The sequence below is a fragment of the Notamacropus eugenii genome, chromosome 7 (genome assembly GCF_028372415.1).
Source record: "Notamacropus eugenii isolate mMacEug1 chromosome 7, mMacEug1.pri_v2, whole genome shotgun sequence".
NCBI classification, from domain to species: Eukaryota; Metazoa; Chordata; class Mammalia; order Diprotodontia; family Macropodidae; genus Notamacropus; species Notamacropus eugenii.
Window position 1 is genome coordinate 14,801,430 of NC_092878.1, and position 25,719 is coordinate 14,827,148.

At 39.1% G+C, this 25,719-nt stretch overlaps 1 protein-coding gene and 1 pseudogene across 1 annotated transcript; both read right to left on the reverse strand.

Annotated features, from left to right (window-relative positions):
- Positions 1 to 379: 379 nt before the first annotated feature.
- LOC140514075 (olfactory receptor 11H12-like) lies at positions 380 to 5,021 on the reverse strand (annotated as a pseudogene).
- A 7,521-nt stretch (positions 5,022 to 12,542) lies between these two features.
- On the reverse strand, positions 12,543 to 13,481 carry LOC140514496 (olfactory receptor 11G2-like). Its single transcript, XM_072624917.1, has one exon. It carries the CDS (start codon positions 13,479 to 13,481, stop codon positions 12,543 to 12,545), a length of 939 nt encoding a protein of 312 aa, XP_072481018.1.
- Positions 13,482 to 25,719: the final 12,238 nt, after the last annotated feature.

Here is a 25,719-nt window from a genome sequence, read left to right on the forward strand (position 1 = left end):
TTAACTCCGTATTTGATTCCCAACTCTGAGGCAGATACCATCTTTCCTCAGCCCTAAAAATGAGGGTTTTTTGTGTTTCACTGGCTATATGAGTTGTAAACTCAACTGTTTTCAAGAGTTATAAGAACCAGGGGAAGCTAAGTATTACAGCGGCTAGAACTCTGGGCCTGGAGTAAAGACCTGAGTTCAAATCTAGTCTCTGAGCACTTACTAGCAGTGTACACCCATGGCAAGTCGCTTAAGTTAGGACTATTACAGTTTACTCACCTGTAAAACGGGGTGACAATAACATCTACATACTGGAGTTTTTGCAAGGCTCAAATGTGATAACAACCATAAAGCTGAATTAGTACCCTTCCTGGCAGTGTGGCCATCTTATTTAACCCAGATACAAATGCAATGCCCAGTTTAACATAATCTGCAAATAGAGATTGAAGAGTGAAGATCTAAGCATCCCACCTTTGTGCCAAGATAATATTGAAATTCTCCCCAGGACTTTTCTCAAAGCAGCCTTAATTTCTTTATTATGGAAGCTATAGATCATGGGATTGAAGAGTGGAGTGACAACTGAGTAGAACAAAGTGATAAATTTCTACATCTCACGTTGACTGGCTGACTCTGGGCTGACATATATCATCATGACTGAGCCACAGAATAATGAGACCACAGCTAAATGGGAAGCAAATGTAGAGAAGGCTTCCTGTTTTCCAGTCATTTGGCACTCGCAGCATAGCTCTTAGCACCTGGATGTAGGATCCAAAGATGTAAATTAATGTGATAAAGGTAATAAGGGTACTAGCAACACCACATATTAGAGTAGTTTTTGGGACAGGTGTATATGGCAAGGCCAGCATTGCCACTAGATCACATAAATGGTAGTCAATGATATTTGGACCACAGGAGGGTATCTGGGAGAGTAGAGTGACAGAGGTCAGAAACCAAAGGAAGGCACCCACCTAGCAGGCACCCACGAGAGTGACACAGAGCTTCACAGTCATAAGACTGGGATAGTGGAGTGAGTAGCAGATTGTGATGTAACAATCAAATGCCATCAGGTCCAGGAAGAAAAGTTCTGTTACACATAGAAAAGAAAAGATGTAGAACTGGAGGATCCACTGCACCACCTAGCTTATGGATAGAGCACCCTTGCTGCAGTCAGGAGGACCTGAGTTCAAATCTCACCTCAGATGCTTGACATTCACTAGCTGTGTGACCTTGGGCAAGTCCCTTAACACCAGCTGCCTCATTCTGGGTCATCTCCAGTCATCCTGATTAATATCTGGTCACTAGATTCAGATGGCTCTGCAGAAGAAGTGAGGCTAGTGACCTGCACCAGCCCTCCCTCCCTCAAAACAAAGACAAAGACAAAGACAAGTGCAAGTCAGGTCATTATTTCTCTGATGGCATGGTCTTCTTCAGCAATGAAGGATGAACATGCAAACTGATTATATCATTGAATCAGAGTAATAATAATTATATAATAATAATAATTATGCATACATCATGAAGAACCACACAAAGAGAAGGATTTCTATTTCTTGGCTTCAGGAAAAGCCCAGGAGGATAAACTCACAGTCCCAGAGATATTTTGATTGCCCAAGATGATCATTTCTTCATCACCTTTGAAATGGAAATAGATTTTGACTACTTCTAGTGTTCAAACACATAGAAACACACAAAATTACAGACATAGTTTACTTGACACAAGGAAACATCTAACATCTGGGGGGCATTATTAGGTTGGTAGGTGGGGAGGTAGGGGATGATATTTAAGGACTTAACCTTGGGTACAACCGTTCATAGGTAAGAGGAAGAAGAAAACTGATGATTTGTGTAAAAATCTCTCCACTACTTTAGCATCAGTGTATGCCAGGTTCTTGGTTACTCTTTCATGTCTCTGCTGAGAGATGCTTGTGTTAAATAACGTGACTAAACAGTTACGTGGAAGAGGGTCAAGTACTTTACAGGGAGGGGTGGGGTCTCATTCAGGCGAACCTTATTGATTTCTTATCTATAATTTCATAAGCTGGGGAGTGTTAATCAGCTAGGAAGTGAAAAGTATTTAGTTTGATTGTTTCCAGGCATAGAACACTTTTGATGAGGAATAGGTGAGGGTTCCAGAAAATGGGAAGAGTAGAGGTTGTAGGCAGTAGAAGTATTTCTAGAACAACAGCAACAAAAGCCAGTGGAATAAATAGACCAGGATATCTAAACCAGAGGTTTTTTTCTATACTAATACAGGTAGAAAGATAGATTAAGGGCAATTTGAGGAAGACTTTTATGCCATTATAAGAAAGTATTCATATACCATAGTATATCTTACATCTTTCATAATTTTAATGTAGAATGAACAAATGACAGAAGCAAGGAAGGAGGAAAGAAAGGAAGCAATGAAGGAAAGAATGAAGGAAAATGCTTACTATGTGCAAAGTGCTGTGCTAAGAATAGAAAATGGAAATAGATAAAAATAGAAAATAGAAATAGAAAAGTAGAAATAGAAAAAGAATATAGAATATTGTAGGAAAGTAGAAATTGAAAAGTAGTGGAGTCTAGTAGTATTAAAGTAGAAAAAACAGAAGTTCACATTTTAATGAGGGAAACAACATATATGTTTGCAACTACAAGTCACATGGAAAGATTTAACAGTCCTTAGGGTACAGCAGCAAAGTAAATGGTAATGCCTACTATTTTTATTTCTGAGAATAAAATCACATCCATTTCTCATGTTGAAATGCATAAATAATAAAAGATTCTCATAATATTTCATTAGTAGCACATCCAAAGTATTACCTTATTCAATGTAATACTATATCTATATACCCCTCTTTACTCTTGGTTGACCTTTAATGTTAGCTCAACTTTAAAGCATAGTTTACACATGGCTTCTGCAACCACTCAATTCCTTTGTTAATAAACCCCCACTGATGTCTTTCTTTCACCAACCAACCAGAGAGCACATTTCTTAAAAGTAAAAGCCATTCAATTAACTAACAAGATAAGTGTTCAGAAAGGTGTACCCTATACATACAAGGATACATTCTTCCACAAGTATTCCCTCCTCCACAAGGACACATGTCAAGAGTACAATTGACTAGAGAACATGCCCAGTGAGAACACATCTAGGAACCACTTGTGCTAAGGTAAAAATGTAACCGACTTGCATTCTCTACTGCGATTCTTTGCTCTACAGTTCTCTGCGCTATAGAGCTTGCTGTTGACTACCTCCACTGACAGATATCACTGATCTTAGATATATCCTGACTGCTGAATGGAGGGTGCCATCAAGCTCTGGAAGAAATAAGGCTTCTCAACATGTGCTTCCCATTTCACTGCTGTTTCTCTACTCTGTGACTCGGTTATGGTGATGTATGTGAGCCCAGGATCTGTAAACTAGTCTGAAATGTTAAAGCCTGCAAGCTTGTTCTACTTCATTCTTCAACACCCTGATCTACAACCTTCAGAAGAATGTTATGAAGAAAACTGCAAAGAAACTCTTTTGTGGCTTGTCACAGAGAATCCCTAAAGGACACAAGAAATAATATTTTATTCCATGAGTGTGTTTAGCATAACCAAGAATTAAGCGACGAAGTAGGTATTTCAAATACAACTCTAAAAAATGAATGTTTGAGGTTGTTTTTACGTTCAAGTAGGAAATAAGATATATAAGCAATGGGATATAGAATTTTTCATTTGACTTATTCTACTTTTTAAGGCATTCTTCTCGTTGTCTTTGTGGACCTCTTTTGCTATTTGGGTTAGTCTAATTTTAAAGGTACTATTTTCTTCAGTAATTTTTTGGGTTTCCTTTAGCAAGCTGTTGATTCATTTTTCATGGTTTTCTTGCATCACTCTCATTTCTCTTCCCAATTTTTCTTCTACTTTTTAAACTTTATTTTCAAATTCCATTTTGAAGTCTTCCATGGCCTGATACCAATTCCTATTTTTCTTGGAGGCTTTGTGATTGTGAACTTTCGCTTTGCTGTCTTCTTCTGGCTGTATATTTTGATCTTCCTTGTCACCAATGACCTATGAAAATATCTCTTCACTGAGAATGTAAAAATCTACAGTCTGTTTCTTTTCCCCTCATTTTCTCATTTTCCTAACCAATTACTTGACTTTGGAGCTTTGTTAAACACCAGCCTCCACAAGCAGCTTCTTCTTTAGCAGTGGTTACAGCTTCCCTGGCACTGGGGCTGGTGCTGGGGCTGGACCAAGCTCCCCTCTCAGCCAGATGTGAGACCCTTCCCACATACCTTTCAAGCTGTCTTTAGGATTTGTGGGTTGAGAAGTCAGGAATCCACAGCAGTTCCCAGCAATTCAGTTCCCTAAGGCCTACACCAGCTCAGTCCATGGCTGGCATGATTGAATTGTGCTCCACTCCCAGCCTGGTGCAATAGGCCCTTCTTGTCGACCTTCCAGATTGTCTTGGGCTGAAAGTTGCTTCAGTCAGTCATTTTGTGGCTTCTGCTGCTCTAGAATTTGTTTAGAATCATTTTTTACAGGTTTATTGGGGGATTTCAGGGAAGATCTACAGCAGATCTCTGTTTCTGCTGTGCCCTCTTGGCTCTGCCCCCCTCATTCTTCCCTTTTAGAAAGAAACAATCAGAAACACTCCCTTTGTAAATGTGCAGATGGTGGAAGACTCCATGGTGAGATCATTGAGATAATATTGATTAATTGATCCATTAGGCCAATCATAGTAAAAGGGGCAGTCATTTGCTGCTTAGAATAAATTTTCATTGCTATGACATCACAAGCACTCATTTACACTTCAGTCCCTTGTAGTTTGACTTCCGGTCCAACCACATGGAGTTGTTTCCTTCAAGGTCACCAAATCACTCCTTAATTAGTAAGGTGATAGTCTTTTTCAGTCTGCAGTATAGCTTCTTTCACATCTCTACATAATTTTGTATTGTTGATCCTACCCTGCTTCCTGGATACGATCCTTTTGGTTTTTGAGACTGTATTTCTCTGGTTTTCTTCGTACAGATCTTTTTTGGATTCCTCTGCAGATTCTTCATTTTCCTCCAATCTGATAAGTGTGGGTGTTTCTCAAGGTTCTGTCTTATATTCTGTCATCATTATTTTGGTGATCTCATCCATATCTATGTACACACATTACACACACACACACATACACATATGTATATAGTTGATGTATCTCGAATATTAAACTTGTATCAGAAATATCTGATACAAAGATTTTTTCCCCATTCAACTGCTTTCCTTCTTATTCTAGGTGCATGAATTCTGACTTTGCAGAAGATTTTCCATTTCAAATAAAGTTATCTACTTCATCTTTTGTAATTGCCTCTATCTTATGTTTGGTAAAGAATATATCTCTCATCCTTAGCTTTGAGAGGTATATGAACTGCTTTTCTTTTAATCTTTTTTAAAAAATTTATTTATTTAACTTTTAACATTCATTTTCACAAAATTTTGAGTTCCAGATTTTCTGCCCATTTGTCCCCTCCCCCCACCCTAAAACACCGAGCATTCTAATTGCCCCTATCACCAATCTGCCCTCTCTTCTATCATCTCTTCCTTCCCTTGACCCCATCTTCTTTTTTTGTCCTATAGGGCCAGATAACTTTCTATACCCCATTGCCTGCATTTCTTATTTCCTAGTAGCAAGAACAGTACTCGACAGTTGTTCCTATAACTTTGAGTTCCAATTTCTCTTCATCCTTCCCTCCCCACACATTCCCTTTGGAAGGCAAGCAATTCAATATAGGCCATATCTGTGTAGTTTTGCAAATGACTTCCATAATAGTCGTGTTGTATAAGACTCACTATATTTCCCTCCATCCTATCCTGCCCCCCATTGCTTCTATTCTCTCTTTTGATCCTGTCCCTCCCCGAGTGTTGATTTCAAATTGCTCCCTCCTCCCATTGCCCTCCCTTCCATCATCCCCCCCACCTTGTTTATCCCCTTCTCTCTCACTTTCCTGTATTGTAAGATAGGTTTTCATACTAAAATGAGTGTGCATTTTATTCCTTCCTTTAGTGGAATGTGATGAGAGTAAACTTCATGTTTTTCTCTCACCTCCCCTCTTTTTCCCTCCACTAAAAAGTCTTCTGCTTGCCTCTTTTATGAGAGATAATTTGCCCCATTCCATTTCTCCCTTTTTCCTCCCAATGTATTTCTCTCTCACCACTGAATTTCATTTTTTTAAGATATGATCCCATCCTATTCAATCCACTCTGTGCTGTGTGTGTGTGTGTGTGTGTGTGTGTGTGTGTGTGTAATCCCATCCACTACGCAGATACTGAAAAGTTTCAAGAGTTACAAATATTTTCTTTCCATGTAGGAATGTAAACAGTTCAACTTTAGTAAGTCCCTTATGACTTCTCTTTGCTGTTTATCTTTTCATGCTTCTCTTTATTCTTGTGTTTGAAAGTCAAATTTTCTTTTCAGTTCTGGTCTTTTCATCAAGAATGCTTGAAAGTCCTTGATGTCATTGGAAGACCATTTTTTCCCCTGAAGTATTATACTCAGTTTTGCTGGGTTGGTGATTCTTGGTTTTAGTCCTAGTTCCTTTGACTTCTGGAATATCCTATTCCATGTCCCTTAATGTAGAAGCTGCTAGATCTGTGTTATCCTGATTGTATTTCCACAATACTTGAATTGTTTCTTTCTAGCTGCTTGCAATATTTTCTCCTTGACAAGGGAACTCTGGAATTTGGCCACAGTGTTCCTAGGAGTTTCTCTTTTTGTATCTCTTTCAGGAGGTGATTGGTGGATTCCTTGAATACTTATTTTGCCCTCTGGTTCTAGAATCTCAGGGCAGTTTTCCTTGATAATTTCATGAAAGATGATGTCTAGGCTCTTTTTTTGATCATGGCTTTCAGGCAGTTCCATAATTTTTAAATTGTCTCTCCTGGATCTATTTTCCAGGTCAGTTGTTTCTCCAATGAGATATTTCACATTATCTTCCTTTTTTTCATTCTTTTGGTTTTGTTTTGTAATTCCATGATTTTTCATCAAGTCATTAGCCTCCATCTGTTCCATTCTAATTTTGAAAGAACTATTTTCTTCCATGAACTTTTGAACCTCCTTTTCCATTTGGCTAATTTTGCTTTTGAAAGCGTTCTTCTCCTCATTGGCTTTTTGAACCTCTTTTGCCAATTGAGTTTACCTATTTTTCAAGGTGTTATTTTCTTCAGCATGTTTTTGGGTCTCCTTTAGCAAGGTGTTGACCTGCTTTTCATGCTTTTCTTGCATCTATCTCATTTCTCTTCACAGTTTTTCCTCCACCTCTCCAACTTGATTTTCGAAATCCTTTTTGATCTCTTCCATGGCTGGAGCCCATTGAATATTTATTTTGCCTGTTTGGGATACAGAAGCTTTGATTTCTATGTTTTTTCCTGATGGGAAGCATTGTTCTTCCTCATCTGAAAGGAAGAGAGGAGATATATGTTCACCAAGAAAGTAGCCTTCTATGGTCTTATTGTTTTTCCCTTTTGTGGGCATTTTCCCAGCAGGTTACTTGATTTCTGAGTGTCCTCTCCACACCCACCTTGCCTCCAGATCCACCCAGCTTCCACCCAGCCAGTGCTTGGGGTCTGAGATTCAAATGCTGCTTCCCAGCCTTATTGCTTTGGTGGGGTGGGGCTGCTATTCAGTGTGAGATTAAGTGCAGGTTTTCAGGTCCATTGCAAGGGGCTCAGTTCCTTCAGGGGGTTTATGCAGAGACCTTCAACAATGGATCTGAGCTCCTGCCTGCTCTGGGAGCCCCCATCTGCTGCTGCCTCCACTGCTGGCTCCAGAGGGGACCTGAGTTATGGGGGCACCCCCCTCCTCTCTTTGGGAACTGAAAAGCCCCTCTCACTGACCTTTGCCGCCTGTGGGTGGAGGGACCTGCTCGGCAGCTGGAGATTCTGTCTCTGAAGCCTGCTTGGATCCGCTCCTCTCAATGCCGCGGCCAAGGCAGGGCTGGGTTCTGTTCTGCGTCTGGTGGGCGAGGGACCTTTCAGGTCAGTTTTTCAGGTCTCTCTGGAACAGAAATCTCCTCTGCTCCGTTGTTGTGTGTCTTCTGCTGCTCCAGAATTTGTTGAGAGTTCTTCTTTACAGGGAGATTTTCAGGTACCAGGGAAAGAATGACTCAAACCTTAGGGTGCCTTTTTTTATCAAGAGTCTTTAGAGGATGAACCTGGGAAAGGGCACCTCAACCTTTAAGGCACCTTTGCATCCACATCTGATGGTCATGGATTCATTTGAAATGTGGCATGGAAAATGAAAAAAGGTGTTAGTGTAAGCCTAATTTTTGACTTAGTGTTTTTCATTTTTCCCAGCGCGTTTTAATCAAATAGAGAGTTTTATCAGATAATACTGGGGAGAAGAGACATCCTTGCTGTTCTATAGTTATTGGCAAAGTTTCTTGTGTCCTACTGATTCATTCTAAGTTATATCCCTTGCATCTCCCTCCTCTCCAGGCAGAGCCATTAAAAACCACCTCAGGAATTCATCACCTATTATTTAGACTATAGTAAATCCAGCCCCCATATTTTTACAGTCTGTTCTCTCATCCATCCTTCCCATAGTTGCTAATATAACGTGTGTTCATCCTTCGTTGCCGAAGAAGACCATGCCATCAGAGAAATAATGACCTGATTTGCACTTGATTTTGTTTTTGAGTGAGGAAGGGCTGTGCAGGTCACTAGACTCACTTCTTCTCCAGAGCCATCTGAATCCAGTGACCAGATATTCATCAGGATGACTGGAGATGACCCAGGATGAGGCAATGGGGGTTAAGTGACTTGCTCAAGGTCACATAGCTAGTGAGTGCCAAGTATCTGAGGTGAGATTTGAACTCAGGTCCTCCTGACTCTTGCACTGGTATTCTATCCACTGCACCACCTAACTGCCCCTGCTAAAATAATATTCTTTGCTCAAAAACCTTCAGTGATTTCCTGTTGACTCTATAGTAAAACAAAAATTTTCAACAGCTTTTGTTTCAACCCTTCCTACCCTGAATCCCAAGTGTATCTTTCTAATTTTATTTTATACTAATCACACTACCATTGTTTCTGAGTGAGATAATAATTGTAAAGTCCATTGAAGTTCTTAAAGAACTATATAAAATTTTTACTCTCCATGTCATCTGCATTTCAGCCAACTTGTATTTGAAGGGGGTTTTCGAAATTCCTACATTGTCCCATAATCCTATGTTATGCTAAAATATTATGGAATAAAATATTATTTCTTGTGTCTTTTAGGGACTGTCTGGGATAAGCCACCAAAGAATTTCTTTACAGCGTTCTTCATATCTTTCTTCTGAAGGTTGTAGATCAGGGGGTTGAAGAATGGAGTAGAACAAGCTTGCAGGCTTTAACATTTCAGACTGGTTTACAGATCCTGGGCTCACATACATCACCATGACTGAGTCAGAGAATAGAGAAACAGCAGTGAAATGGGAAGCACATATTGAGAAGCCTTATTTCTTTCAGAGTTTGATGGCACCCTCCATACAGCAGTCAGGATATATTTAATATCAGTGATTTTTGTCAGTGGAGGTATTCAACAGAAAGCTGTATAGCACTGAGAACTGTGGAGCAAAGAATCTCAGTAGAGAATGCAACTCAGTTGGTGACACTTTCACCTTACCACAAATGGTCCCCAGATGTGTTCTCACTGGTCATATTCTTTAGTCATGTGTGCTCTTAGCATGTATCCTGTCACCCCCTGTGGAGGAGGAAGTACTTGTGGAAGAATATATCCTTATATGTATAGGGGAAACCTTTCTGAACACTTATCTTGTTAGTTAATTGGATGATTTTTGCTTTTATGAAATGTGCTCTCTGGTTGCTTGGTGAAAGAAACACATTTGTAGGAGCTTATGAACAATGGAATTGAGTGGATGCAGAAGCCATATGCAAAATATGCTTTAGAGTTGAGCTAACATTAAAGGTCAACCAAGAGTGAAGAGGGGTACACAGATATATTATTACATTGAATCAGGTAATATTTTGGATGAGCTGCTAATGAAACATTATGGGAATATTTCATTATTTATGCATTTCAACATCAGAAACAGATGTGATTTTATTCTTGGAAATAACATTAAATAAGAGCCATTAGTATTTACTTTAGTGCTGTAATCTAAGGACTGTTAAACCTTTCTATGTAACTTGTAGTTGCAAACATATGTATGTTGTTTCCCCCATTAAAATGTGAGCTTCTTGAAAACTAGACTATTCTATTTTTCTACTTTAATTCTGTTAGACTTTTTTACTTTTCTATTTGTATGCCTAGCTCTTAGCACAGAGCTTTGCACATAGTAAACAATATCCTTCCTTCCTTCCTTCCTTCCTTCCTTCCTTCCTTCCTTCAATATTAAAATAATCAAAGATGTAAGATACACTGTGCTGTGATACACTATAGTACAAAAGAAAAAGACAACATGGTTTTGGTCTGAAAGGGGCTGATAGCCTCAAGAAAAATATAATCCACGTGAAGAGATCTATATTTTATTTTCAATGAACACTCACAACCCCAGCTGTTGAGACAAGACTCCAGACTTAAATCACACACAGAAGATAATACTTGAGTAGGAAATCCTTGTGCAATGTCAACGTTAAGATGAGATAATTAAACACTGGAGTTAATTGAGTGACAGTTGCCCTGTCATAGAGGGTGTTTGAAATTACTTAATTAGGATAGCTTTCATATGAAATCTCTTATTTTTTCACTTAAGTACTAAGTTCATAGATTTTTTTGCGGGGGAGAGTTAACAGTAACAAACAAAACTCTTTTATGTAGGGTTTCCATTGGTTTCCAACAATGTCCACTCTACAGGAAGATCTGTGCTGAGGAATCATCTTGGAGAAGCTCAAATAAGTGACTATTATTCATGAGTTTTGATAATATTTGTGTCATATAACTCTAGAAATATGACTTTTAAGTGGTTTTAACTAAAACTGAAATGTTGAAATTAACTAGTACCCATGCATACAAGAGAGATAAACATACATGTCATAACACTTCTGTTTCCTTGTTGTACTTGCAAATTTTATAATTTCTTCAAGGTGCCCACAACATAGAACACTGCAAATGTATTAGACCAGGGCTCTTAATCTTTTGAGGTGTCTTAGATGCATTTGGCAGTCTGATACTTAGGGATCTTTCTCAGGGAACTGTTTTAAATAGTTGAGGGCAATGCTAAATTTCAATGAGATGTTAAGTGTAAATAAATATGCAGTTTGCTTCCCATAAATCTAAAATCTATTCCTCTGGGGTTCTTGAACCCAAGTTTAAGGACAACAATATTAGATGATGCCTGCTTCAGGGCTTATAAAAGTGATCCTTGACATGTAGAGTTTGTGGGATGACTTGTGAAGACAGTCAAAGCAGAGACACACTTCACTACTCCTTCAACCAATTAACATGATCCCAAACACTCAATGTGAAGATATAGAAGTGAAGACCACGAGAGAACACCTCACTTCTTAAATAATTAAAATTCAAGAAAATGCAAAGTAGAGACTGAAAAGAAAGGAAGCACAGAAGGCAACCGTGGAAAGGAGATTTGAACATAGAAAGTCGAGAAGACTGAGTCACTGTGGGTATCATCTTTCCTTATAGATGTTTCATGCTTTATTCCAGTGTGGGAATATATAGTCACAGAAGAGATGTATGCCACTCTTTCTGCCTTGTTCTACCTGGCCCTAAATTATACCATCCCCCTCTCCACTGTAAAAAATTATATAGCCAGGAAGAGGGACAAGACAGCCATGTATCTCTCTGATAAATGTCCAGTCAGTAATGGAGCGTATATATCCTTGATGTGTTGCTAAATTGAAATCAACCTTAGGCAATGATGTGCATTTACATGATGAAAGACAGAAAAGTGTTTCAGTAGAATTTAAAGATGGGAGGTAATGAATAGCCCACTTACCTTGCAAAAAAGGTAAGCATAGGAGAGAAAACAAGAAAGATGCTCATACTTAGTTAGGGCCCTGTCTTGCAGAGACTGTGTTTGGCTCTGTATTTGATTCCTGACTCTGGTGCAGAAAACATCTTTCCTTAAGTATAACCATGAGGTTTCTTTATGTTTCACTGGTGAATAGGATTTATAAATTGAACTATTCCCATAAGAAGCAGAGACAGCTAGGTGGTAGAGTGGATAGAGCTTTGGGTCTATATTCATGAAGACCTGAGTTTGAATCCAGCCTATGACCACTTACTAGCTCTGTACAACAGAGGCAGGTCATTAAACTTACGTCCATCAGAGTTTCCTGAAGAGTACAACAGGGTAATAGCATCTATATCCCTGGGCCATTGCAAAGATCAAATGAGATTAATAACTTCAAAGTTAAATGAGCACACCTCCTCGCACACAATAGACATATAAATGCTTATTTCTTCCCCCCACCCCACCCTTTTACCCACTTTCACATAAATCATAGATTCCTAGTATTGGCAGCGAACTCAGAGGCCATCTTATTTAACCAAATACAAAAGCAATCCCCACTATAATATACCCTAAAAATAGAAATCAAGAAGGGAAGATCTAAGCATCCCTCATATGTCAAGATGATATTCAAATTCTCCCCAGAACTTTTCTCAGAGCGGCCTTGATTTCCCTATTACGGAAGCTATAGATCATAGGATTGAAGAGTGGAGTGGCAACTGAGTAGAACAAGGTGATGAATTTCTGCATCTCAGGTTGGCTGCCTGACCCTGGGCTCACATACATCATCATGACTGAACCATAGAATAATGAGACCACAGCTAAATGGGAAGCACATGTAGCAAAGGCTTTTTGTCTTCCAGAGCCCTTTGGCACTCGCAGCACAGCTCTTAGCACCTGTGTGTAGGACCCAAGGATGTAAATTAAAGTGATAAAGGTGATAAGGGTACTGACAACTCCACAGGTTAGAGCAGTTTTAGGCACAGGTGCACATGATAGGGCCAGCATTGCCCCTAGATCACATAAATAGTGGTCAATGATATTTGGACCACAGAATGGCACCTGGGAAAGGAGAGTGACAGGGGTCAGTAACCATAGGAAACCACCCACCCAGCAGGCAGACACCAGAGTGGCACACAGCTTCCCAGTCATAATGTTGGGATAGTGGAGTGGGTAGCAGATGGCGATGTAACGATCAAATGCCATGAGGGCTAGGAAGAAGAGTTCTGTTGCACATAGAGAAAGGAATATGTAGAACTGGAGGATGCAGCCATTGTAGGAGATTGTCTTGGTCTCAGAGAGGAGGTTGACTAGCATGTTGGGCACACTGGAGTTGATGTAGCAGATCTCAAGGAAGGAAAAGTTGGCTAGTAAGATGTACATGGGAGTGTGGAGCTGCTGGTCCCACCACACAGCATAGACAATTGTCCCATTCCCCATCAGAGTAAGTGTATACGTAATGGAGAACAGCACAAAGAGAAGGATTTCTCTTTCTTGGCTGCATGAAAAGCCCAGGAGGATGAACTCGCTCACAGTCCCAGACATGTTTTGAATATCCAAGAGTGTCATTTCTTCCTCACCTTTGAAATGGACATAGATTTGACTATCATTAGCATTCATATATATATATATATATATATATATATATATATATATATATATATATATATATATATATATATATATATATATATATATATATATATATCAGATATATATGTATAAGCCTATTTAGACATCCATCTGTCTATCTATCTATCTATCTATCTATCTATCTATCTATCTATCTATCTATCTATCTATCTACCTATCTATCCAATCTATCTATTTCAACGTCTGTGTCCCCAGTGTTTTGTGGAACAAATATTTTTGTATTTCAGGAAATGTGTCCTCAGAGGATCAATATGACATATCATCTTGTATATACACATACACATGCATATATGCCTGCACAATTTATGTGTGTACATATGCGTATGTATATGTATATGTGAAGATATGTGTGGATGTATGTACGCATATGTGTATAAAGAAAGAGCATTTTCAGGTTTGTGGAAATACCCAGTGCTTTTGCTCTACTGGTCTTATCTATCAGAGTTCTGGATCATCTGCATGACACAATGCATCCCAGAAGAAAGTCTTCACTGGAGTTCTCTAATAGTAATTGTTTCTCTTTCACCTAGGAACCCTGAGGGTCTTCTCCTCCTGGTTTGATTTTTTTTTTTTTTGTGGTTAAAGGGGCCATCCCTTGAGCAGCTATTTAAAGAAGCCTATTCATTGAATAGTGTATCTCTTTCAGAGTGAGAATGGTGTAAGACCTTAGCCTGAAAGGGCCAGAGTTTCACATTGCACCCTTGGCAATCTTCAGCCATCCTGATGAATATCAGTCCACTGGATCCAGATGAGGTTGGTGACCTTGCACAGCCCTCCTTCACTCAAATCAAAGTCAACTGCAAGTCATGTCATCATCTTGATGTCATGATCCTCTTTAAGAAGGAAGTATAAACACAACAAAAATTCTATTACTTCAAATGCTCCATCTTTCAAAGGAGCACATGTTGATTGAATGAAAATCTGAGCTCATTCTTTAGAATAGGTAGCATGTTAGGGAAAGTCAGCAACAGTATTTGAGTAACAAAAGGAATGTTGAGGTCACTTGAATCCCTCATTCCAATCATCAGAGAAGAAGAGATTCGTTCCTGTACCATTATTCATGATAAGACTCAATTTTTATGTTAGAGTATAAAGAATGATAACCATAGATCAAGAGCTAGAAAATACCTCAGTGGTCCCCAAACTTTTAATTTTATACATAAGACAAGTGAAGTCCAGGAAACTTGTGATTTGCTCAAAATTACATTTGGGAAATTAAAAAGTCAAATACAAATTTGAATCTATTCCCCTGTCACTTGAGCCTGACCTCTTTCTACTTTCTCATGTGTTTTCTTCAAGCAAAATTATCCCATTTCCCAAACAAAATTTACATCTCTTGTGGTAACAGATTTCATCAAGGTGTTAGGCCACCTAAGTTAGCTGAAAGTCTGAATGAGAATAAAGACTAGAGGTTGAATTTCAATTTCATTGCCAGAGGGAATTCCCTATTTCCATTCCATTACCAATAGGGACAATCACCTTCACTACAACCCTTTGAACTCAGGTTTAATTGATTTAAGGGCACTTGTCTTTAACACTCTGCATTGTTTCCTTTATTTTTAATCAAAGTGTTCTCTGCAGTTACTCAGAGAATGTCTTGCCCTCCTTCCTTTGTGTATTTAAAATCATTTGGCGCAGTGTCTGGCATAACAGAAGCTGAGATGGGCTAAGAATAAAGACAGGTAATCAATAATTTCATCTCTGAGTTCAGATGTGAACTCCTGATTATTAATTATTACTATCTGGATGACTTGGGTAATTGACTTAACTTCTTTGGGCCTCAGTTTCCTTATTTGTAAGGTGAAGAGGTAATACTAAATCACCTCTGAGGCCTCTTGTAGCTCTAGAATCATGATCTCATGGATGTACCAGTCTTAAACCATATTATCCCTGCACATAAGCAGATGCAACAAGTGGAGAGAGGGTAGGCTTTATACTTGCAATTTAATTTAAAAAATAGGCATTAAGAGGACCAATACTTTCATATTTGATAGACTGAGCATGGCAGGAGTTGAGGGCCAAGAATATTGTAACATTCAAGTAAAACGTGTGTTTGATGATGGAGTGAAAGGCTTGGCAAGAAAGAGAGCTGAAGTTCAGGAGACATATAAGTGCTTGGAGAAAGGTCAGCTTCTTTGTTTGGATGGAGCATTTATGAGAGTGAGGAAAAGCCAGTTTCCATGATAATTCCATGCAAGTGACACTACAATAAAGTCAAAGGAAATTCTTTCATTCATATGCAACCTGAAATGAGGCATATGTCCTCTTATGACTTTTGATGTAATTTTATAAGACTCATCATTAGTTCCAAATTCAGAATTTCATTTAGATTGTATTGGAAAACACCCAATGGTAGAGCAGGAGAGTTGAAAAATCCAGGTGTCATATGTTTCATAATTTCTTTTTGTATGGGGATAGGGATCGTGCCATTTTTGTTAGCCTTCCAGTTTCAAGAGGTATTTCCCATTCCTTTCTTAATTATGTGAAAGGAATAAGGGCCATATATTTAAAGATAGAAACTGTCTAGTCCAACTCCCATCCCTTTACAGATCTTTTAACTAAGACCAAAAGTGTTAGGTTCACAGTCAAGGTCACACAGGTACTAAGTGGAAGATCTGTTACATGATGCCAGGTCCTCTGAGTCTATGTATCATCAGATATTTTCCCCACTGGATCAACCTGTTTCCCTCAAGTAGAGCTGTCCTTTCCCACAGCCCTTGCATGTTACAGAATTTGGCATGGAGATACAGGGCCTTATCACCACTTACCCCAGTAATTTGTATCCAGTGTTAGATACCAGCTTTCTATGCTCCAGTCACCTAAAGGCGTACCAGCATCTGACTTTTGTTAGAAGAGGCCCCAGTGATTACTGTAAGAAGATTGTGTTCTCTGGAAGTTCTTGCTTTCTTATGATAGTTCTTCCTTCTTATTCCTACTTGCTTTTATCCTTTAGGGACTTCTCCAGAGGAGCACCAGGAGAAATTACTGATTGCTCTCTTGGGTAGGTAGATTTTATTTTCATTGAGTAGTAATAAAGAAAATAATAGAACTTCAATCAGCATTACAAGAAACCACCCCCTCCTTTCTTCCTTTTCTCCACCCCAGTCCTCTAGTATAGAATCACAGGGGATCAGAGAACATCAAAGCTGGGAGGGACCCAAGAGATCATGTTGTCAAATTTCCTCATTTTATTTATTGATGACAAAATTAAGGCCCAGAGAATGGAAATGACTTGCCCAAGGTCAAATAGCTAGTAAGTGGCAGGGCTGGGATTGAAATGTGTTTCCTGTGCATCTTGACTTAAAGACCAGTGCTCTTTCTTCTTCCAAATAAGTGATATGAAGTCAAAATGCACCTGAGAAATTAAGGGGATAGGAAGTAAACTAATATGGTTGGCCTAGATGAGGAGTAGGGAATCATGTTTCAAGTTTTTGCAGTTTCTTTCTGGAGAATTGAGATATTCCCACAGAAGAAATATGCCAACCAATAGTGCTAAAAAAAAGCATTAGACTTTTTAAAATTACAGGCATAGTTTACTTTACACAAGGGAAAGAAACATGCAATATCTTGGGGCCATTATTAGGTTGCTAGGAGGGAGGTAGGGGAGGATATTTAAGAACTTAGCCATTCTCAGGTAGGAGGAAGAAGGAAATTGACGATCTGTGTAAAAACCGCTCCACTACCTTAGCATCAGTGTATGCCAGGTTTGGTGACTCCTCCATGTCTTTGCTGAGAGATGCTTGTCTTAAATAATGTGATTAAATAGCAAAGTGGAAGAGGGCCAAGTACTTAATAGAACATAGAACACTTTTGATGGGGAGGAAGTAAAGGTTTCAGAAAATGGGGCAGAGTAGAGGTTCTACGCAGGAGAATTATCTCTAGAACAACAGCAAAAGGCAGTGAAATAAATAGACCTCTAATCCAGAGATTTTTTCTGTACTAATAGAGGTAGAAAGATTAAATTAAGACATTTCAAGGAAGACCTTTATGTCATTATAAGAAAATATATATTCATCTTTAAAATAATGGAAATCATAAAGGATTTTGATCAATGTCATAATAGATTAGAGTGATTCTTTAGAGAAATTCATTTGGCAGCTGTGTGTAGTATAGGTATTTCAGAAGGAGAATGGTTAAGAATGAGCAAGCCATTTGAGACTCTGTTCCAATAATGGTTTGAGGAGATATGAGCTTGGCCTAGGTTGGATTAACGATGAAAAGGAAGAAGTTACTTGATAGCCCACAGGAGATAAGAATCAATATGACAGACTGACATGGTGAATTTGGCAAGTGAAGGATAACATATTATAAAAGATGACAGGGATTTCTAGCCTCAGTTTTTAGAATAATATTAGTTCCTAGATAAAACGAGAAGAAATAAAAAAAGAGAAAAAATTTCGTATGAAGATATTGGTTACAGTATAAGATACATGTTAATTTTTACAAGCCAAAGGAATTTAAAATAGTTAGATGTGTTATGAGGACCATAGATGTAGAGATGTGACAATCATCTTTTTTTGGCCCATCTGGTCCCAGAAATTATTAGGAATAACAAAATAGTTACATAGTAACAAAATCTCTGAGTGGGAAGGGATCTGATTTTTTTTTCAGTCATTTCACTCATATTAATTCTTCATGATAGCATTTGGGGGTAAAGATTCTGGAGTGGTTTACCATTTCCTTCTGGAATTCATTTTCCAGATGAGGAAACTGAGGCAAATACGGTTAAGTAACTAGTCAGTCACATAGCCAGTGAGAGAGACAGAGACAGAGAGAGATGGAGAAAGAGATCCAGAAAAACAGAGACAGAGGATCAAAGACAAGAAGACAGGAGAGAAGAAGAGAGGAGAGAGAGAGAGAGAGAGAGAGAGAGAGAGAGAGAGAGAGAGAGAGAGAGAGAGAGAGAGAGAGAGAGAGAGAGAGAGAGAGAACAAAGAACAGGGGAAAGTGAAGGGGGAGACAGGACAGAGAAAACAACAGCACAACAATTCTGGTATAGAAGATGGTTGATTTGAGGAAAAATGAAGGTGAATAGTAGAATAATTGTGTGGTTGAAATAATATTGGTGTCAAGTAACAGTTCTCTCAGTGTTGGCTTTTACAACTTCGAATAGATAATTTTTGCCTTTGTAGATTTCAATTTACTCACCATGTGGATTAGATGATTTTTATATTGTTACAGCTCTGACTTTTCAATTCTATGACTGAAAAAAAGTATCTAGACAGGCAGGGACACATTATGGATCAAGACTCTTGGGCACTTTTCAAGGAATGAGTTCCAACAGAGGCTAGATTCTTTTTGCACCTTCTGCCTTTGGTTTACTCACTGAAGTTCACATCAGGAGGAGTTGCCAAAATAAAGTGAGAGGTAATTAAATTTTTAGAAAGTAGCTTGTTACCCTCCCCCTGCAACAAACCTGTGATTAGTAGTCTTCCTGCCCTTGAAATGAGGTGTTTTTGTCAACATAGTCTCTAAAGTCCTTTAATTCTTCACCTTATATGGTTCTAGCATCCTATGCTTTAAAATAGTTTACTTACGACAGAAACTAATTTTTTTAATTAATTTATTTAACTTTTAACATTCATTTTCACAAAATTTTGGGTTCCACATTTTCTCCCCTTTTGTCCCCTCCCCCCACTCCAAAACACCGAGCATTCTAATGGTCCCTGTCTGCCAATTTGCCCTTCCTCCCTCCCCACCCCTTCCCTTTGGAAGGCAAGCAATTCAATATAGGCCAGATCTGTGTAGTTTTGCAAATGACTTCCATAATAGTAGTGCTGTGTAAGAACTAATTATATTTCCCTCCATCCTATCCTGTCCCCCATTACTTCTGTTCTCTCTTTTGATCCTGACCCTCCCCATGAGTGTTGACCTCAAATTGCTCCCTCCTCCCTGTGCCCTCCCTTCCATGATCCCCCCCCCCCGACCCTGCTTATCCCCTTATCCCCCACTTTCCTTTATTGTAAGATAGGTCTTCATACCAAAATGACTGTGCATTTTATTCCTTCCTTTAGTGGAATGTGATGAGAGCAAACTTCATGTTTTTCTCTCACCTCCCCTCTTTTTCCTTCACTAAAAAGTCTTTTGCTTGCCTCTTTTATGAGAGATAATTTGCCCCATTCCATTTCTCCCTTTCTCCTCCCAATATATTTCTCTCTCACTGCTTGATTTCATTTTTTTTTTTAAGATATGATCCCCTCCTCTTCAGTTCACTCTGTGCACTCTGTGTCTATGTGTGTGTGTGTTATCCCACCCTGTACCCAGATGCTGAATAGTTTCAAGAGTTACAAATATTGTCTTTCCATGTAGGAATGTAAACAGTTCAACTTTTGTAAAGTCCCTTATGACTTCTCTTTGCTATTTATTTTTTCATGCTTCTCTTCATTCTTGTGTTTGAAAGTCAAATTTTCTTTTCAGCTCTGGTCTTTTCATCAAGAATGCTTGAAAATCCTCTATTTCGTTGAAAGACCAATTTTTCCCCTGAAGTATTATATTCAGTTTTTCTGGGTAGGTGATTCTTGGTTTTAGTCCTAGTTCCTTTGACTTCTAGAATATCCTATTCCATGCCCTTCGATCCCTTAATGTGGAAGCTGCTAAATCTTGTGTTATCCTGATTGTATTTCCACAATACTTGAATTGTTTCTTTCTAGCTGCTTGCAATATTTTCTCCTTGATCTGGGAACTCTGAAATTTGGCCACAATGTTCCTAGGAGTTTCTCTTTTTGGATCTCTTTCAGGAGGTGATCAGTGGATTCCTTGAATACTTATTTTGCCCTCTGGTTCTAGAATCTCAGGGCAGTTTTCCTTGATAATTTCATGAAAGATGATGTCTAGGCTCTTTTTTTGATCCTGGCTTTCAGGTAGGCCCATAATTTTTAGATTGTCTCTCCTGGATCTATTCTCCAGCTCAGTTGTTTTTCCAATGAGATATTTCACATTATCTTCCATTTTTTCATTCTTTTGGTTTTGTTTTGTGATTTCTTGGTTTCTCATAAAGTCATTAGCCTCCATCTGTTCCATTCTAATTTTGAAAGAATTATTTTCTTCAGTGAGCTTTTGAATCTCCTTTTGCATCTGGCTAATTCTGCTTTTGAAAGCATTCTTCTCCTCATTGGCTTCTTGAACCTCTTTTGCCAATTGAGTTAGGCTAGTTTTCAAGGTGGTATTTTCTTCAGCATTTTTTTGGGTCTCCTTTAGCAGGGAGCTGATCTGCTGTTCATGCTTTGACTGCATGTCTCTCATTTCTCTTCCCAGCTTTTCTTCCACCTCTCTAACTTGATTTTCTATGAGCCCTTCTATGGCCTGAGCCCATTGAGTGGGCTGGGATATAGAGGCCTTGACTTCTGTGTCTTTGCCTGATGGTAAGCATTGTTCTTCCTCATCAGAAAAGAAGGGAGGGAATGCCTGTTCCCCAAGAAAGTAACCTTCTATAGTCTTATTTCTTTTCCCTTTTCTGGGCATTTTCCCAGCCAGTGATTTGACTTTTGAATATTCTCTTCACACCCACTTCGCCTCCAGATCCTCCCAGCCAGCGCTTGGGGTTTGAGATTCAAATGCTGCTTGCCAGCCTCAGGGCTTTTGGCGGGGGCAGGGCTGCTATTCAGTGTGTGATTAAGTTCAGGTGCTCAGGTCGGGGCAGGGCCGCCTCACGGGCACAGTTCCCTCAGGGGGTTTTTGCAGAGACCTTCAACAATGGATCTGGGCTCCTGCCTGCTTGGGGAGCCCCGGTCTGCTCCCGTCTCCGCTATTGCCTCCCGAGGGGGCCTGAGTTATGGGGGCACTCCACTCCTCTCTCGACCCACCAAAGAGACCCTCTCACCAACCCCTGTCACCTGTGGGTGGAGGGACCCACGTGGCTGCTGGAGATTCCATCCCTGAAGCCCGCTCACATCTTTTCCTCTCAGTGCCATGGCTGCGGCAGGGCTGTACTCAGCTCCCAGTCCCGGCGCCCAGTCTGCAGCGTGAAGGACCTTTTGCGAGAGGTTTGCAGGTCTCTCTGGAACAGAAATCTCCCTCGCTCCCATGTTCTGTGTCCTCTGGGTGCAGAATTCTCAGTGCGTTACTTTTTTATAGGTGTTCTATGGGTTGTGGGTTTGGAGCTATGTGTATGTGCATCTTTCTACTCCGCCATCTTGGCTCCGCCCCCCCAGAAACTGATTTTTTGGAAGAGCATAATAATAGGTGTGTGTGTGTGTTTGTTTGTGTGTGTGTGTGTTTGTCTATGTTTGTGCAGGTGTCATTGAATTACTTGAGAAATAAGAGGAGGATGAGGATATGAATCATACGTTTGGCAGAAAAACATAAAAAGAAGGTGGTAAAGGTTATTAAAATTTGATTGAATTTGGTATGAGAAACTTGAGAAAATAACACAGATTTTTCAGAGGACTCTTTAATGCAATCAATTTTACTGAATGTAAGGGAGTATGGGCTCCCATCACTACCACAGCCATCAACCTCCTCAAGTAAATAATTAGAGATGAGCAATAACTGTTATTGAAGGGACTTTAGTGTAATATGGCATGTGCGTGTATGTGTGTGAACATATTCACAAACTTTCCAAGGCTCCAATCTCCAAGTCCAGGGTCCAGTTTGAGTATTAGTTGGATGGGAAATCATTCCTTCTGGTACAGCAGACCTTGTATCTTTCTTGACTGGCTAGAAATGAAAGTAGGAAATGTATTTCCTCTTGGTAATGGACAAGGAGATGTCACCTTAGAAAAGCATATACCTTCTCCTCAGTTCTCTAACATGGAATTTGTGTGGGATGGCTCGGATCCCTACTTAAATTAATTACTCAGAGGCCTCTCAAAGTGATGACAGAAAGCTGATTTATTCGATTCTCGAGAAGCGGGGCAATTCCTGTACCAGTTCACCTGGAGCAGGAAAAGCTGAAGACAAAGGAGAAGCAATGATATATATAGACTAACGCAAGTCCCTCCCTCCCCACTGACCATTATCCTCATTAGCTGAGAATATGATCTTACATTCTAGACGCGAAATCTAGTCAATCCCTTTTGAAATGAAGACATCGAAGAATTATGTAAGCTTCATCCAATCATTGAGACCCTAATGTACTACACAGTTTTATATCCTTATATGGAATTATTCCACTCTAAAAATATTGTAACCTTGAGCCTCTCGGTCTTACCTCACCCCTGGGAGAAGAATTACAATCTGAGAAGTCTTCACTAAACCTATTTCACTCAAACTGAAATATGATTTCCACAGCAATGAAAACGTGGAGATAGTGAAGATAGTCTAGTCCTTTAAATATCACCATGCTTTAAAATAAGCACACACAAACAATAGGGGTTTTGAAAGAGAGAAAAAGAGTCTATCAAAACTCACTGAAGGAGTCTACATCCAATTCTAGAATTTTATCTAAGAGCCCTCTGACCTATCTCCCTGAAGGCTGTTTTTAATATCTGGCCCTTATCAGAAGGGTCAGTCAAATTTCTGCCTCTTACAGGAAGATGAACTCTGGAAAATATAGCAGTTTTCTAATAAGTCCTCTATTTATAGTGGATCATTTTCCCCTGACACTTTCACCAGAAGTGTACCCAGAGAAATGACTGATTGCTCTCCAGGGCAGATCAATTCTATTTCCAGTAAGTTTTGATAAGGAAGATGATAGAATTTTGCTATGGTTACGGCATAACACACCGAGAGGAGCAAGTCTTATGCCTGGCTAGCAGGCTGCTCATCCTCCTGTGGAGCTTGCGAGCAACAGAATGAGGTGTAAGAGTGGGTCATGAAGCAACTCTGATTTATTCAAGCAAGCATTCTGGTTATATAGTCCCTGCCAGTCAGCCCAACGAACCATGGTAACGCACACAAACAAATCCGAAACTAAAGTAACAAACAGAAGCCGAAACTATAGTAACAAACACAAGCAGGGGTGGGGCCGTCCCTTCCAGTGCCATCTTGTTCACCCTTCCCTGTTCTAGACTCAGTTTACCTGATGTCTGTCAGTGTGGCGTCCCAGGTGGCATGGTGGTCAGCGCCCCTTACAGAATTCAACACGACAACAAATATCACTCTGTGTGAGTTGAAGGGGCCTCTGTGGCAAGTAAGTAATTTGGAAGTAAGAATGGATACGATGTATTCAAGGAGATGGTTGGAATAACAACAACAAGACACCTTTTCATAAATAGTAAGTTTTTGTTTACTTCTTTGCTTGTACTTGTGACTTCACTGGTATAGGGAATGATCCAGTTCTTTTCTCCACCTGCCCCTACCTCAATGCATGCTACCCTTAGTTTTATATCTGCAACTGATCATCTTAGAGAGTTGCCTGAGGGCACTGAGATGTTAAATGGTTTGTTGATGGTCATCCAGTTAGCAGGTGTCAGAGGTAGGATTTGAACCTACGTCTTTCTGACTTCCAGATCAGCCTTCTAGACATACTACTGTTGATATTCAGGCCTTCTTTGACAGTGTATGTATTATTTTCCTCTTTTTACAGATAAGGAAACTGGGATTTCGAGAGAACAGATGACTTTCCCACAATGATACATCTATTAAGTGTAAGTGTTGGAATATAGGCTTCCTGAGTTCATGTGATCACGGATAACATGGTGAGAATAACTCTGATAACAATACCATATTTCACGGCATAATTGCTATGTTCTGGTTTTTTTTTCAGTTCAAAACTGGGTTTATAACCTTTCATCATGTAATTGTCGAAAGGTATAATTCTGTTTGACATGCCACTTAAATGATAAACAGAGCAACTTTTTCTTCATCAGTGTCATTGCATACCCATTTATCTTTTGCACATTGCAAGCGGATCCTAGAATTCTCAGCACACATGTATTCTCAGTTTTTAATTTTAACTTAGATTCAGGAGTATTCCACACATCCTAATCTTGCACCAATGACATTTGGATAATAAATGATTTTTAAGTAATACCAGTACAATACAAAAGATTCATAGAATGTTCACACCCCATTTTTTGCAAAGAAAAGGGTATAAAATCTGCAATGAATATGAAATATGGTAACAGGGATTTGTTTGATATAGAAAAAATCCAATTAAATAATAGCTGATATTAAGATCTGCAAAGTATTTTGCATAAAATAGCTCATCTGAACCTCAAAAGTGACTTGTGAGGTGGGAATTAGTCTCATATCCAATTTAGAAATGAAAAGCTATGTTTCAGAGAAGCTATGTGAATGCCTCAGAGTCTCCCAGTTGATAAGGGTTGGATACAAGATTTGAAACCAGGTGTTTGTGACTCCAAGTCCAGTAAGCTTTTCACTATGCCATGTTACCGGGCCTCCAGTTGTGATTGTGCTATTAGATCTTTGTATCTAACACTGGGTAGCTCTCAGAATCCCGGTTTTCACATTCACAAAATAATAGAAGTTGGGCTTGATAATTTCTTTTTTATTGTTGTTTCCACATCATATTGTGAAAGAAGAATCAAAACAAAAAGAAAAATCACCAGAAAGAAAAAAAAAGAAACAGTGTGCTTCAATTTACATTCAGACACCGTAGGCTTTTCTCTGGATGTGGATAGAATTTTCCATCATGAGTCTTTTGGAACTGTCTTGAATGATAGCGTTGCTCAGAAGAGCTAAGTCTGTCAAAGTCAATCATCTCACAATGATGATGTTAGTGTGCATAGTTCACTTCACTCAGCATCAGTTCATGAAAGTCTTTGGAAGATTTCCTGAAATCCACCTGCTCACCATTTCTTATGTAACAATAATTACATTCACATACAAAAATTTTTCTTTTGGTTGCTTATCTTTATATTTATTCAATTCTAAGATTTTGAGTTTCAAATTCCCCCTGCCCCCAGAAATAATGCAATCTGAAATAGGCTATACATGTGCCATCATATTAAGCATATTTCCACATAATATTGAGTTGTAAAAGAAGAATTAGAGCAAAAGGGTAAAACAACGAGAAAAAAAGCATAAAAAATGAGAAACCAGTATACTTCAATTTGCATTCAGATTCCATAGTTCTTTATCTAGATGTGTCTTTTGGAATTGTCTTTCATCATTGCACTGCTCAGAAGAGTTGAGTCTAACAAAGTAGGTTACTGCATACTGTTACTGTTACTATGTACAATGTTCCCCTGGTTCTGCTCACTTCACTCAGCATCAGTTCATGCAAGTCTTTCGAAGTTTTTCTGGAATCCAC

What these genes read in the sequence shown, in the direction of transcription:
- LOC140514496 (XM_072624917.1), bottom strand. Translation starts at nt 13,481, where the DNA reads ATGACACTCTTGGATATTCAAAACATGTCTGGGACTGTGAGCGAGTTC.